Below are 13,968 nucleotides of genomic sequence, written 5' to 3'. Positions count from 1 at the left end.
TGGGATACTCAGAGAAGCTGTGGCTGCCTCTGGACCCCTGGAAATGTTCAAGGACAGCTTGGGGTGGAGCTGGAAGAGCTCAAAGTCCCTCCCAACCCATTCCAGTCTGGGATTCTGGGATTCCATGGCAATTCCCATTCCTTCTGCAAGATCTGGCCAGCTAAATTGGATCTTAATTGGTCTGGCCAGAGAAATTGACTCTTAATTGGTCTGCCCAGCTAAATTGGATCTGCCCTAATGCTGTGCCAAGTTAGGGGACAAGAGGGGAGAAAAGAGATGGGGAAGAGCAGGAAAATGTTTAAAAATGGAGTGAACAAAGCAGTGGAGAAGGGCTGGGTCCCTGAGCTGGGCTCAGTGGTGACAGGATCTATAAATAGAGCCCAGGTTCCTGCTGAGATCTCTTTATTAACTGCACACTTCTATAAATAGTGCCAACGCTGGTGCAGGAAATGAAGGAGCGATGTGCTGATGGCACAGCCCCACGGAGCTGCTCTGCCAGCTCACCTGGAGATCCCTGAGCACTGCTGGGCAGAAAAGCCACCAGAACTCCAGGAAAAACTGGCCTGCCCCAAAGCACAACACCCTGCCACTCTTTTTGGGGATAGCCTGCAGATCACACAGGCATGGAATGCAGAATCATTACGAAATGAGTGTAAAATCTCTATTATTTCAAATTATTCCTCCAGCTTTCTTGAGCTAACTGGTAATAAAAAATTATAGCCCTCCTTGAACTCTAAAGGTCGGCTTAAAAATGAGTTTAAAAAGAGGATTTCCTATTCCAAAGGGTTTTCCCTCTTACAGGGAAAAAAACTACCAGAGACCTTCAGGGTTTCTTTCAAACTGTGGGACAGTGACCATCAATTTCTTTTTATTTACCAGCACAGAGCTGACATATTGGGCACCCAGAAGAACAACCCTAATAAAGTACAGCTTCATCCAGGGATTTGGAAGTGACGTGGGAAATCTGCTGCTCTCTGGAAATTAGCTCTTCTTCATCCTCATGATTTCAAACATCACTTGAGAAACTTTGCTTGGTGTAAATAAATCTGCTGCCAATCTCAAGCTCCAGGAAGAGCTGTTATGTTTGCTGACACACAGGATTCCACAGGGTTTTAAAAACAACTTAATTGCACCCAACTTGCCCGAGAGTCACTTGTTTGCTCAACATTAAGCTCTTGACAAAGGATCAGCATTACCCCTGTTTATTGACAGGAAGATTAAAGGAAATTATTTGTCCCAAGCCACTGAGTGGTGACAAAGCTTACTGGGGGCAGGGATCCTCTCAGTCCATGCCTGAGCCTGCACCAGCACATTTCATTCACCTCGAATGAAAACTGCTCTGTGCAAGAAGCAGAGATGGGTTTTTCTCTCTGTTCCCCTTTGACTGCCACAAAATCACAAGTTCAGAGTACCAGATGGCTCCTGGGAGGAGAGCTGGGCTCTCTGGTGATGCCTCAGGTTTGAGCTTTTCTGTTTTTGGGACCATTTGGGTTCATCTTGGGTTCCTTTTGGCACCATTTTGGTTCACCTTGTGTTCATTTCGTGACCATTTTGGTTCACCTTGGGCTCCTTTTGTGACCATTTTGGTTCACCTTGGGTTCATTTTGGGACCATTTTGGTTCATCTTGGGTGCAGCCCTGGCTGGGCTCTGGTGCTGCCCAAGGTGCATCCATGGAGATCCTTTTAATAAATCCCTGCTTTATTCTTTAACTCCTCCAGCCTCTGCTCCAGGCCAGCCTGGCCAAGGCATCCCTGGGGTGGTACTCACTGGTCTCTGCTGTCTCGTACTCGCTGTCCCTCAGCAGCTCGAAGATGTCCACCTCCACCCTGGCCTTGCCCGCCCGCTCGGGCGCGCGGTTGATGCGGTTCTTGGCCAGGGTGATGGAGAGCCTCTCCCCTCTGCTGCACTCCATGGGGTCATCCAGGATGGCAGCTGTGGGGGGAAAAGGTGTAGGCATGGGTTAGGTTTGGGGTCTCCACTCCCCTCCCCGTCCCCATGAGGCCTCAAGGTTTAACTTTCATGTTTTCCACATTCTGTACTGCATTTATAACTCTGAGCTTCATATCAAGTGTCAGCAGCTCTCCTCACAGCTCAGGCACACAGAACAATCCTTTTCCAGCCCCAGAACCGCTGCAGCTTCAGCCCCAAAAAGTGCAAACAACAGGGAATGGAGGAGAGCAGCCTGCGAGGAAGGGCCTGCATCACCCGGAGCTGGAACTGGACGATGAACCCAATATGGAAATGGACCAAAACTTATAAAAGTGTGAAAACTCGTGACCCAGGATCCATCTTTGGTGTAGCCTTAGCCAGGGTCTTGTACTGCCCAAAGTGTGTCCTTTGAAAGCCTTTTCATAAATCCCTGCTTTATTCCTTTAACTCTGCCCAGCCTCTGTTGCAGGTGGCCTCTCCAGGCATCACCCACACTCCTGATCCCTGCAGGAGCTCTGTTTGTGCTCCTGTCACCACCAGAGCTGGCACATCCCCCTTCCCACACGTGGCCTTTCCTGCTGCTTCTCCCACTCCCCAGGTCCTGCCAGACAGGTGGGTGGTGAAATCTCTGCAGAGAAATCTCTGTTTTACCTGCTGGAATGCCACAGCACAGCCACCCACGCTGCCAGGCTCCCAGCACCCGCTGCCACGCAGGCTGGCTGCTCCCAGGGAGGCACATCCAGCTGCCCAACCCTACAAACCCACATCCAGGCTCTGCCTCACACCCTAACAAAGGCAGGATGTCCCCAAAAACCCCGAGATGGTTCCTTTGTGGGTGCATTGATAGGCTGCTGAGGGGCTGGAATATTTCAGGAAGAACGTGGGCAGCCCTGGGTGGGGAGGGACAAATATTTTTCAAACAGAATGCTCTTGGCTCTTGAACTCAGCTGCTGGGGCTGCCCACTCAGATCCGCGGCAGGCAGAGGGAGGTGGGGAGGGGTTTCACCTTTGTTTTCTGTTTTCCACACCAGCCTGATTTACTTCATATCCTGAAAATACTCACCAATTCCTTCTTTTCCTATCTTTTCCCAGTTTTATGAGTTAAATACTCAACAAGTCCTTCTTTTCCTATCTTTTCCCAGTTTTATGAGTTAAATTGAGTTTATTTTAATCTCATTATGTCACAAAAAGGGGTGTGCTTTCCTCCAAGGCCAGGAGCAGGCGGTTTAGGATATTATCATGGCTGATGACTTCTTTTAATTAGAACAAAGCTGGGAGAACAATTTGCCACAAACTCCACTTTTCCAGGAGAGAAGCAGAGGAGAAAGTTCTTGTAGAAACTTTTCCTGCAGCCCTGCTCCCAGGGAAGGGTAAATCAGCTGAGCCTGATGAACATCACCAAATGCAGCTCCTGCTCAGGTGCTGACTCTGTGAAATTAAAGATCAGCAGTCTCAGATTCATTAGTTTCTAATTTAAAGCTTCAAAATCACTAAATTGGGGAATGTTTGCATGTATTTTCCTAATTGGCAGCTTTCAAACAAAATCCACTTCCACTAATGCACAGTTAAGTGATTTTTAAGTATAAAAATAGTCAAAACCAAAGCATTTTGAATAGTTTCCTCAAGCCAGCTAAGCAAAAGAAAGTTTGCATAGACCTTATTTTAATTTCTGTTCAGGATGGGATTTTCTAGGAAAGGAAAGGAAAGGAAAGGAACCCAAAATAACAGCAGCAAAACTCTTTTACTTATACATCTGTGATTGAATTTGAATTTTGGGAGCAAATACAAGAGAAAGGGGAAAGTGCAGAATTTGTAAAGAAAGGAATTCAAATGGAGAGCTGGATCCAGGCTGGAAGTGGCAGCAGCAGTTCCAGAACCCAGACCAAATTCCAGAAGAGTTTCCAGCCTCCCTGTGGCATTTAGGAAACCAAAATGTGCTCATTTTGGGAGACTGGTTACTTTAACTAAATATTAAACCAGCCCCCAGGATGAGGGAGGTAATGAGGCTGAACTAATCTTTATTTATTAAAGCTGGAGGATGAAAAAAGGTCATTTAATGTTTAAAAAAGGTTGGTTTTAAAGCTTCATGGCTCGGGACACTGTGCCAAAGCTCATCTAACAGTGGCATCATTAAGTATGAACGAAAATCTTTATAGAAATTCCCTTTCATCTCCTCCTGTCTATTAAACAGGGGAAGATGCATCAAGTAAGTCTTTAATCCTGAAGACTTACAGCAACGTCTTTGAACTTTGTTGCCCTCAAAAATCACTTCTATCTTCCCCAACGTGATAAATGTCAGCGGTCTAGACTGCTTCTCCATGAATGATGAGCAAAATATTGCAGAGGGAGCCAGGAGCACCTGGACCTGCAGTGCCTGGCTCGGGGCTGCTCAGGATTTCCCAGGCACTGAGTGAAGCCACCAGGGCTGAGCTTTTCTCAGGAAGAACATCCCTTCCCATGGGATGTTCCAATTCTGACAGCAAAAACATGCCTTGTACTGTAATAATTAGCTTTTTATTCCATTTGCTCAGATTTCCCACACAATTAACACAAAATCCATGCTCCAGAAGCACCAAAGCAGAGTTTATCCCTTTGGAAGAGCTGGGTAATAATCAATCAAGGTTCAAGCAACAAGTGACTTCCACTGCAAATCTCCATCAGACACATTTCAAAGGCAATGCTCAAAGTTAAATTTAACAGCAAGAAGCACGAAAAAGAAAGGTATAATTGGGAGCCAGAGAAATGCAAGGGATGGGATGGCACCTTCTGAGAAAAGCAGATTTTAGTGAGTGTCCTGCAGGGATTTTTCAGCCCTCAGGGATGGGGGTGAGGAGGAATTGGAGCTCTCTGCTGAGCCAAGAGCTGGGAAAAGAAGAATTGGAGCTCTCTGCTGAGCCAGGAGCTGGGAAAAGATGAATTTGTGCTCTCTGCTGAGGTAGGAACTGGGAAAAGAGGAACTGGGAAAAGAGGAACTGGGAAAAGATGAACTGGAGCTCTCTGCTGAAGCAGGAACTGGGAAAAGAGGAATTGGTGCTGTCTGGTGAGGTAGGAACTGGGAAAAGAGGAATTGGAGCTCTTTGCTGAGCCAGGAGCTGCACAAGGAACAGGAATTGGATCTCTCTGCTGAGGCAGGAGCTGCACAAGGAGCTCCCTGTGCTTCCCAAGCCCCACATCCCCAAGCCCACCTGGGATGGGGCCATGTGGCTGCAGCCCTTCCAGCCCTGAGCACAGCCAGTGTGGCAGCAGATGCTCAACCCCTTCTTCCTCTTCCTTCCAGGGGAGGAAGGCCATCCCTTTCTCACCCCACCCAGCACAGCTGTGCCTCTCTGTGCCAAAGCAAGGCAGGCAGGGCTGTCACTGGTGTGCTCCTGAGCCGGGTGAGACACAGCCCCACTCTGACTCAGTGCCCAGGCAGCTCAGCCAGCGCTGAAATTCACTCCTCAGCAGCCCCAGCTGGCCCAAGCAGGGTGAGGAGCAGAAAGGCTCCATCCTGCATCCCCCAGGGCCCTGTGGCTCCTGGAGTGCTGCCTGCCCCAGCCAGACTCCCAGCCTGTGCACTCTGCCAGGCTGAGCCCGCTGCAGCCAGCTCCAGCAGCGCTCCCCAGCCCGTGATTCATCCCAAATCTAATGAAGTCACATTTTTATAACAATAACAGGGAACAGATGCCACTGCGAGGATTACACACAGCCACAACAAACTGTGTGCAGCTGACCTTTCCCCCATTCAAAGCTTTTCTTCTTTTTTTTTAATTTACATTTTCTCAGATGTTTTTTATGCCTTTGAAATGGAAAGTCATACCCAGAAACGCGATTTCCATCTCAAGGCATCTCTTGAAAACGTGGATTTAACACAGCACTGGCTTGGTAAACAGGATATTTCACTGTTCATAACCTGTCCCTCCAAGTGAAAAACACATAAAGGTACCTGTAATATTTCCTAAATGTCCCTAGTGACAGGTTAAGATCACACCTACAACCTCTTCTGATTTATGCTGTAAACACAGCCACAGGATCAGTGAGGTTGGAAAAGACCTCTGGGATTATTAAACCCAACCTGTGCCCAGAGCACAGAGTGCCACCAGTCCAGTCCCTCCCTGGACACCTCCAGGGCTGGGCACTCCAAACCTCCCTGGGCATCTCCTTCTAATATTTAACAACCTTTCCATGGGGAAATTCCTGCTGATTCCACCCTGGGGCCGTTCCCTCTCCTCCCGTCCCTGTTCCCTGGGATCAGATCCCAAACCCCCCCCTCCTATCAGGAGTTGTGCAGAGCCACAAGGTCCCCCTGAGCCTCCTTTTCTGCACTGAGCCCTTTCCCAGCTCCCTCAGCCCCTCCATGTCCTCATTGCCCAGAACAGGACACAGAATTCCAGGTGGCTCCTGCTGGCCACGCCATTCCCCAGTCCTCAAACCCTCCGTGCCCCCTTGATCAAGCTCAGAGCTGCAATCCCAGTCCAACCCAGTTCAGCTGCCCACAAGATCCAGTACCTGCCACCGGAGCCGACCAGTCCTTCCTCTGCAAACCAGGAAACCCAAAAGAATTCCAGGAAAACATTTCATTCTTCAAACACCCGTGTCCTGCTGAGGAACATCAGGAGATGCCCCGGGGATCTCCACATCTCCCCATCCTCCTGAACTCCAAACCACCTCCCAACCCAACCCACGAGGCTGCAGGGTCAGGTGATTAAAAATTGTTGCCAAAATTGCCCTTTTTTTTGTGCTTTTCTGCTCTGCTGAATAAAGTATCAACCCTCCAGGCTGTCAGTACAGTAAAGGAGAAGAAATTTGCACAGTTCCTCATTACAGGGCTGTCAAGTGGAGCTCCAGTGGAGAAACAGGTGGGATTGTATTTCCATTATAATCTCTGAAGTGCTGCTTAAAAATAAAATAAAAAGGCGTCAACACTCTATTACTCTGCGAGGAAAGAGCACCTCATCAAGGAAAAAAGAAGATCTGAAAACATAAAATCTCCTTCACAAAGAGGTTTGATAATGTTTGTCTGGTCAGGGTAGCAGAGGGCTATTTATTGCTCTTGGCCAGCACTGGAAATCTGCATTTAAATGGAGCTTCCCTCTCACTCCTGCTATCCTGAGAGAGCAAATTCAGGGGAGATGTGATAAAAACAGCTGAGGGCTTTAGTTCCTGCTGCTTGAAACACAATCTCTCTTTTATCTTCTTTAATAACTGCTTTGTGTACATAAAATCAGAATTACATTCCACGAGATTTGGAGTTTGCAGAAAAATTGAGCAGGGAGGTGGTGATCTGTCCATCATGCTGGGATGCAAAGCCTCAGTGGGACCATCCCTGGATCCCAACAAACATCATCCCTCTGGGCAGGCAGGTAAAAACCCTCCAGGCTCCTCATCTCACCTGATTTTGGAAATATAAATCCCACTCTGAGGCAGCAGCAAACACCCTGAGCATGAAGAGAGGAGCAAAAAGGCACAAAAAGATAAGAAAATAGTCTAAAATGGGAAATTTCCATCCAGGGCTGGCTCAGGGGGTCTGAACCCATTCTCTGGTACCAAAGCAAGGCAGGAAATTGATTTTAAAGGGAAACTCCTGTGAGTTTTCACAGCTAGACTTGAGGCACTGCAGTTGTGGAGAAAGACCTGAGTGGGGGATTTAAATATTGGGATTGTGACCAGTTAAGTCCCACTCAAGGCCCTGAAAAACCTGCCAGGAAAATTCCCAAAACCAAGGAGAGAAAAGCAGTGAGAAGGAGGAATGGGGGATTGAACCGTCCCGAGGTGTAAGGTCAGGGATTTGGCTCTGGAAGGAAGGAACGGGCTGGAACACCAGGGGCTCTCCTGCATGTCCCCAAACCCCCAAAACCAGGGAATTCCAGGCACCAGGAGCTCTTTTCTGCACGGGTCAATGTGGTGTGGTGGGATGGCTCTTTTTGTTCTCCCTGAAACTTCGCTCCCAGCAGCAGCTCCCCACAACACTGCCCTCTAATCCAGATTTTCAGCACCTCTGCAAAGCCCCATCTGTCAAACTGGACCAGGGTTTGCCAAAAATCCAAGCTCCCTGCGTGGCCACCCACATCCCCTAAATGCCTAAATCTTATTTTCTTAGGAACCCAGCCTAAAACCACTGACCCGAGTTGGGAAGATCATTTTTCTGCCTGTCTTTTGCTTCCATAATGTCAAGCTGAGTTTCCAAAGGAGGTTTTTCTGCCCATTTTCGTGGTCTCAGGTGACTGGCAGCAGCTGTGGTTTTGTAGGAAGAGAGCACTGGGAAGCCCTGGTGGGGCCAATAAACTTGGCAAGACCAAGAAATGAGCAACAACTTAATTAAGTCAGTGGAGAGTATAAATATAAGAAAAATAACCACACAAACCCCGAGTGCCACTGCCAGGCAAGCAAAATGAATGAGGAAGGAAGAAACAATGGGTAAAGTTCTGAGTTGAAAAAACAAAAAACAACCCAAAAAAAGCCAACAAACAAATGGGAAAGTCCAGTAGGATTTATGGCTCTGATGATGGATTTGAGAGACGGAAATGAAGAATGGAGCTGTGGGATTTGGGGCTGGGGAGCTGGCAGAAAAGGACCCAGACCCCACAAAATCCCCTCAATAAATGTGTTTTGTAGCCACAACCCCACAAAATCCCAGAGGTGGCTGAGTTTCAGTGGCCATTCCAGCACACACAGAGATCTGCAGCACTCGGGGATTTTCTGTCTGCCAGGGATTGAAGGAGAGAAGCATTCCCAAAGCTGGCACTTTGCCTTGCAGGGGAAACCATTTCCTGAACCTCCTTCTGGCCACAGGCTGGAAAAGACCTCGAAGATCATCAAGCCACCACCATGGTCGCTAAACCCTGTCCTCAAGTGCCACAGCCACACATTTTTGGAACAATTTCAGGGACGGTGACTCCACCACCACCCTGGACAGCCTGGGCCAGTGCTTGGCAGCCTTTCCATGGAGAAATGTTTCCTAATTTCTAATCCAGACCTCCCCTGGCACAACTTGAGGCCATTTCCTCTTATCCTGGTGAGGGTGAGACAGCAGGTTACAGGCTTTAAGGAACTCTGGAACCCCTGAATTTCCATTAAGTGGGGCTTTAATGACCATTTTCCTCTGAACCCTTCTGGATATCTCAGCATTTAAAGATTGCATTTGCTCTTCTTCCAGCACTTCCCTGCTTCAGCTTTGGCTGATCCCTCCCAGGCTGGCAGGGGATGCACAGCTCAGCCCAAAGGATGCAGAGGGAAAATTCCAGGTCCTGGATTCCCCCACCCAGTGATTAATCCACACACAGAGACAGAAAACGGCCTTGGATGTACCCCCAATATCAAAGTGAGGAGGGGGAAAACGTTGTAGAGGGATCTGGGGGTTTGTTTGTATTAATATGAAGAATTTAGAGAGATTTTGCACCACTGGTATTGCTGTTCCAGATCACTGGCCACTGTGACAAATCTCTAAAAGATGGGCCCAGGGACAAGGACCAACCATGCAGGATGTAGATATGGCAATTGCTATAAAGATATGAGCCAGACAAATGATAGGTGGAATGATTTTCATTCTCTCATGATGGATGAAGAGTGAAGAGATAAAGTGACTCCTCAAGGTTTTCCAGGACTGCGTGGCAAATAAACAGATTTAATGTGCCAGGAGGCCTCAGGAAGCCTTGTTCAGAGACTCAGCCTCTCTGCCACCAAAACCTGACAATTCTGCCTCAATTCTCAGGCATTTGAGGGCTCCACAAAGTCAGCACTACAAGCAGATCTTTCTGGGAGATGGGAATCCCTGAAAGCAGGAATGTGTGTAAAGATCAATGGGTCAGTGCCACGTGGCTGAGGGTGGATGGAAGAGCCAAACTTTGGGAGCCTTTGGGATGGAAAGGACCTCAGGGATCATCACATTCCGACTCCTTGCCATGGGCAGGGAGAAGTTCCATGAGCAGGGAGAAATTCCATGGGCAGGGAGAAATTCCATGGGCAGGGAGAAGTTCCATGAGCAGGGAGAAGCTTCCATGGGCAGGAACACCTTCCATGGGCAGGAACACCTCCCTTTAAACCTGTCAGCTCCAACAGAAAAGCTGAAAAGATGAATAAAGTTGGGAAAAGATCACACTGGAAACCTCACCTCTCTTGAAGAGGATCCACACGTCTTAAAGCACATCAAAGAGTTTGATCCAGGTATAAAACGACACTTGAGCCTTCCCCTGAGCCTCCCAGACAGAACAAACACCTTTTGCTGCTGAGTCACGCTGGAATGAGATGCTGAAGAGCTGCCACACCAGATGTGGAAACCCTTCAGATCCAATACTGATCAATCTGCACAGCCCCGATTTATTTCTTTTTTTGCCACTCAGCCCTCAGCTGATGCAATGGGTTGCTTTAATGCCTTCCTGCCTTCCCTCGTTAGTATGCTCTGCCCATTGCAATCCTTCTCCCCTGATGGCTTCTTCCCTGACTTCTGGAGGGGAAAGAGAAACAGCAATTTGCTTTTCCCTGCACTCTGACATGGTTTCCCCTGCCTTTCTATCCATCTTAGCAGCACACTGCTAATTCATCTAATCCCAGGGTAGTTTTTCTGGTCGTTTGGACCAAAAAAAAAAAAGAAAAGGAGAGAAAAGGCAGCTCCACTTTGTTTTTTTTAGATGGCTTTTTGAGAGAAGGATCTGCAGAGCCCTGAGTGAGTGAATTGATGCACAGCAACATCCTTGCTTGCAGCAATTTGTCTCAGCATCCTCTGGAGACCACCCCTGAGCAGGGGGGGATCTCAAACATTGCCTGGAGAATCCCTGGCACAACAGAAAAAACAACCACGAAATCCTTAAAAAGTTCCTCCAAGTTTTCCCAGAGAAGCTCTGAGGTTTCTAGTGCAAGGCTCTCCAGTGTGGGTAAAGAAGAACTTTTGGGCAAACAGCCTTTGCTTTCAGCTTGGGAGCTCATTACAGATTCTCCTGCATCTGGAAAAGTTTTAAAAACACCACACAGAAACTGGAGAGGGCAAGTGAAGAGCAAGAATGGAAGAGAGGAAAAGCAAGGCTACAGAAAAGGCTCAGCTGCAGAGAGTAAATGAAAGCAGACACAAAAACTCTTAGTGAACAAGGCTGAACAAACAGAAGGAAAAGCTGTTCCAGGCTCCTGGGATGTCAGGAATGATGGAGGAGCTGGTGGGACTGGGGAGGAACCAGCAGCAGCCCTGGGTGAGGATTGAGATGTTCCAGAGCCAGCCAGGCTTGTAGAGCAGAGGGAGTGGAGTGAATTACATCCCCTGCAGTCTGCTCTGAAGCTTCTTGGAGGGGATACTGAATTAGTGACATTAATGCAGCAAGGAACTGGATCAGGCTCCCAGTGATAAGCTTAATTAAACAACAGAGTTATCCATACGCTGGGGTTTATGTTATAAATAAGCAACATTTATACTGATTAATTGAAGTCATGGTTCAGATCATTAAATCCTCCTCCTTCCAACCATCTTAATGAGGATACCTGAAGAGCTGAAGGCAGCAGTGATGTTTGACACTGGCAAGACTCAGCACACACTCAGGGCAGGACGGGGGGTCAGGGGGCCTTGCCAAGGCTCCTCCCCACTGGCTGGCATTGCAGTGGGTGGTCCTGGAATTTCTGCTGGGGGTTTCTGGGGCTCTGCTGAGGGCTCACTCTCGCTGCTGTCACGTGAGGAGTCAGGGCTGGCAGCCTCAGGCAGCACCACGTTCCCAGTACTTCTCCAAGTCTGTAAAAGACTTCTTAACACAGCAATGAAAACATCTTGGAGACAGCCAGCTGTGTCAGCTGCCCTCACAAATCCAATTCTTTTTCATTATCCCAGCCAGAACGAGCCAGCCTGGAGGAACAGGGCTGCTTTATCATCCTCCCCTGCCTCTTCCCACGTGAGAAATGTTCTGGGCCACGTCTGGGACAGCAAACTGTGACCCCATCATCCAATCCCCAACCCTGGCACCCACTCCTGGCCACCCCTCTCGCCTCATTCCATGCTCACAACACCCTGCAGAATTAAAGGGGAAAATCCTTCTGAAAGGCTTCACTCCGTGATATTGGAGGTTTAGAGATGATAAAATTCCCACTCCAGCTCTGAGCCGGGATCAATTAAGGATCATCTCTAACATTTATTCTAATTGGAATTATGAAAGCAGAGCAGACCCTTTGTCCCCTCCTTTTCAGCTTTCTGCTCCTTCCTCCCAGAGCCTGAGAGGTTTTATACAGCTCTAATATTTCAGAGAGTGGCCTTGGTGCTCTGAAGTGAAAAGCCAGCTTGGGAGACCATGGCTTGCTCCAGCTCATCCATCACATCTGCTCCCAAACCCAGTGGTTATTAAAAATTAGAGCTGGTCAAATTATTGTTATATTTTGACACATGGAGAATATTATTATCATCCTTCCCTGCTACCCCCAATCCCCGCTCATGAATCATTCATGAGTCTCTCCTGATTCCTGCAGAAGAGCTGAGCTCCTCCTTTGTGCAAGACAGATTTTGTGCCCAAGGAGCAGAGCCACGGTGGAGGGAGGCCCTGGAGGGAGCCAAGGCGAGGCCCCAGGGCTCTAATGAGCCCATCAAATGGTCCCAGAAAATTCTGCAAGGCTGATTTCCAGCCCCCCTTCCTCTCCCCCAGCCTTTTCACCTTTTTCTTAACCCAATCCTATCAGATTGCAAACTGACTAATGGGGACAAAAATAAAATAAACTTCATTTTGGATCAGTTGCAGGACTGGGGCAATTTCCTCCATCTCTTCACCACCACAGAAAGTGTCTTTGAAATGGATAACAACGATTGTGAGGGGCCAGTTATTACCTTGAAACCTCGCATTTTGATATATCCAAAGCTGTTCTCTTATATAAATAACAGTTATTACTGTAAAGTGATTTTCCCCTTTCTCCACTTCCAAAGAGTTCCTGCAGGAGATGGTGAAGAAAATGGGTTCCATTAATGCCTCACTTAGGCCCTGTTGCTTTCATACTTTAACTCCCATCATTAATCTCCTCATGTGTCTCTAAACAAATGTCTGTCATTCATTCATTCCACAGCTCTCTGGCAGCGATTCTTCCCCTTGCTTTCCCCCCAATCTCCTTTTCCAGTTAAACAGGAGCTCTTCCTCTCCTGACTCATCAGAGCTGTGCTCCTGCCAGGCAGGGAAAAGCATTTTGGTCAGGCAGCTTCCTGCTAATTACAAGGAAAAACCGGATGAGGGGAGACAAGGAAACCCTCGAGGATCACTTTGTGAAGGGACAATTCCAACCTCACCTTGGAGTGAGAGTCCCCTTGACTTGGGCAGGTTCTCAGCACGGGGAAAATATTCCCTGTGGCACTCAGCAGCCTCTGAGCAACCTTCAAATGCAGCTGCTGTGCAAGAGGTGCCACTTTTGTGTGGTTTGGTGACAAACAAGGCTGGTTGTGACAGGCACGTCACAACTGCAGCTCCTGGCGGTTTGCTCAGGACTCTGAACCAGCTCCATCCCTCAGCAGCCAGAGGAGTGCTGTCACCTCCTTTTGGTGGGGACAAGGGGCAGAAAACACAGCCCAGTCCTGCAGTGGGATTTAGACATCAATTGTCATTATAGGACACGAAATAACGTGACCCAGACACAATCAAGGTAAAAAAGGCGCTTTTAATTTCTGATTCTAATATTTATAGATTTCCAAACGTGACAGTGTATTGGAGGGTGGCAGTGCCACCTCTCCAATGACACTGCACAAACCAACAGCCCATCACATTTCTCCTCCTCCATAAAAGAATGCAAAACAATAAGTTATTTACATAAAGTGTGAGAGAAACTTTGTTACAAGAACATAAACATCGGAAGGCTTAAAAAATCAGGGCGACAACCAATCCTGCCCCTGAGGGGGTAAAATCCCACCTTTTTCAAGGACTCCACACCTCTTCTCCATGGAGCACCCAGCACCAGCATTCCTCTGAGTCCTGCTCCCACATCCCAGGCCACAGTGTCCCCCAGCCAGGGGAGGACACACTGACCTTCCAGCAAAGGCAAACCCCCTCCCATTTTCCAGGCTAATTTAGCTAATTAAGGCTAATTATGCATTAGTGAGAACAGGACCACAGTTCCAG

General features: G+C 48.1%; 1 protein-coding gene across 2 annotated transcripts in view; it reads right to left on the bottom strand.

The window, feature by feature from the left end:
• Window positions 1–13,968, bottom strand: part of GRIK4 (glutamate ionotropic receptor kainate type subunit 4) — a 185,739-nt gene that overhangs the window by 69,764 nt on the left and 102,007 nt on the right. For both annotated transcript variants that reach the window (XM_039722070.1, XM_039722071.1), the window contains one exon: window positions 1,769–1,933. In XM_039722070.1, coding sequence (XP_039578004.1) covers window positions 1,769–1,933 — 165 coding nt within the window. The remainder of the gene's footprint in view (window positions 1–1,768; window positions 1,934–13,968) is intronic.

Source organism: Passer montanus, unplaced genomic scaffold (genome assembly GCF_014805655.1).
Source record: "Passer montanus isolate IOZ18808 unplaced genomic scaffold, ASM1480565v1 scaffold47, whole genome shotgun sequence".
In the NCBI taxonomy this organism is placed as follows: domain Eukaryota; kingdom Metazoa; phylum Chordata; class Aves; order Passeriformes; family Passeridae; genus Passer; species Passer montanus.
This window is presented reverse-complemented; position numbering and strand designations above follow the sequence as displayed.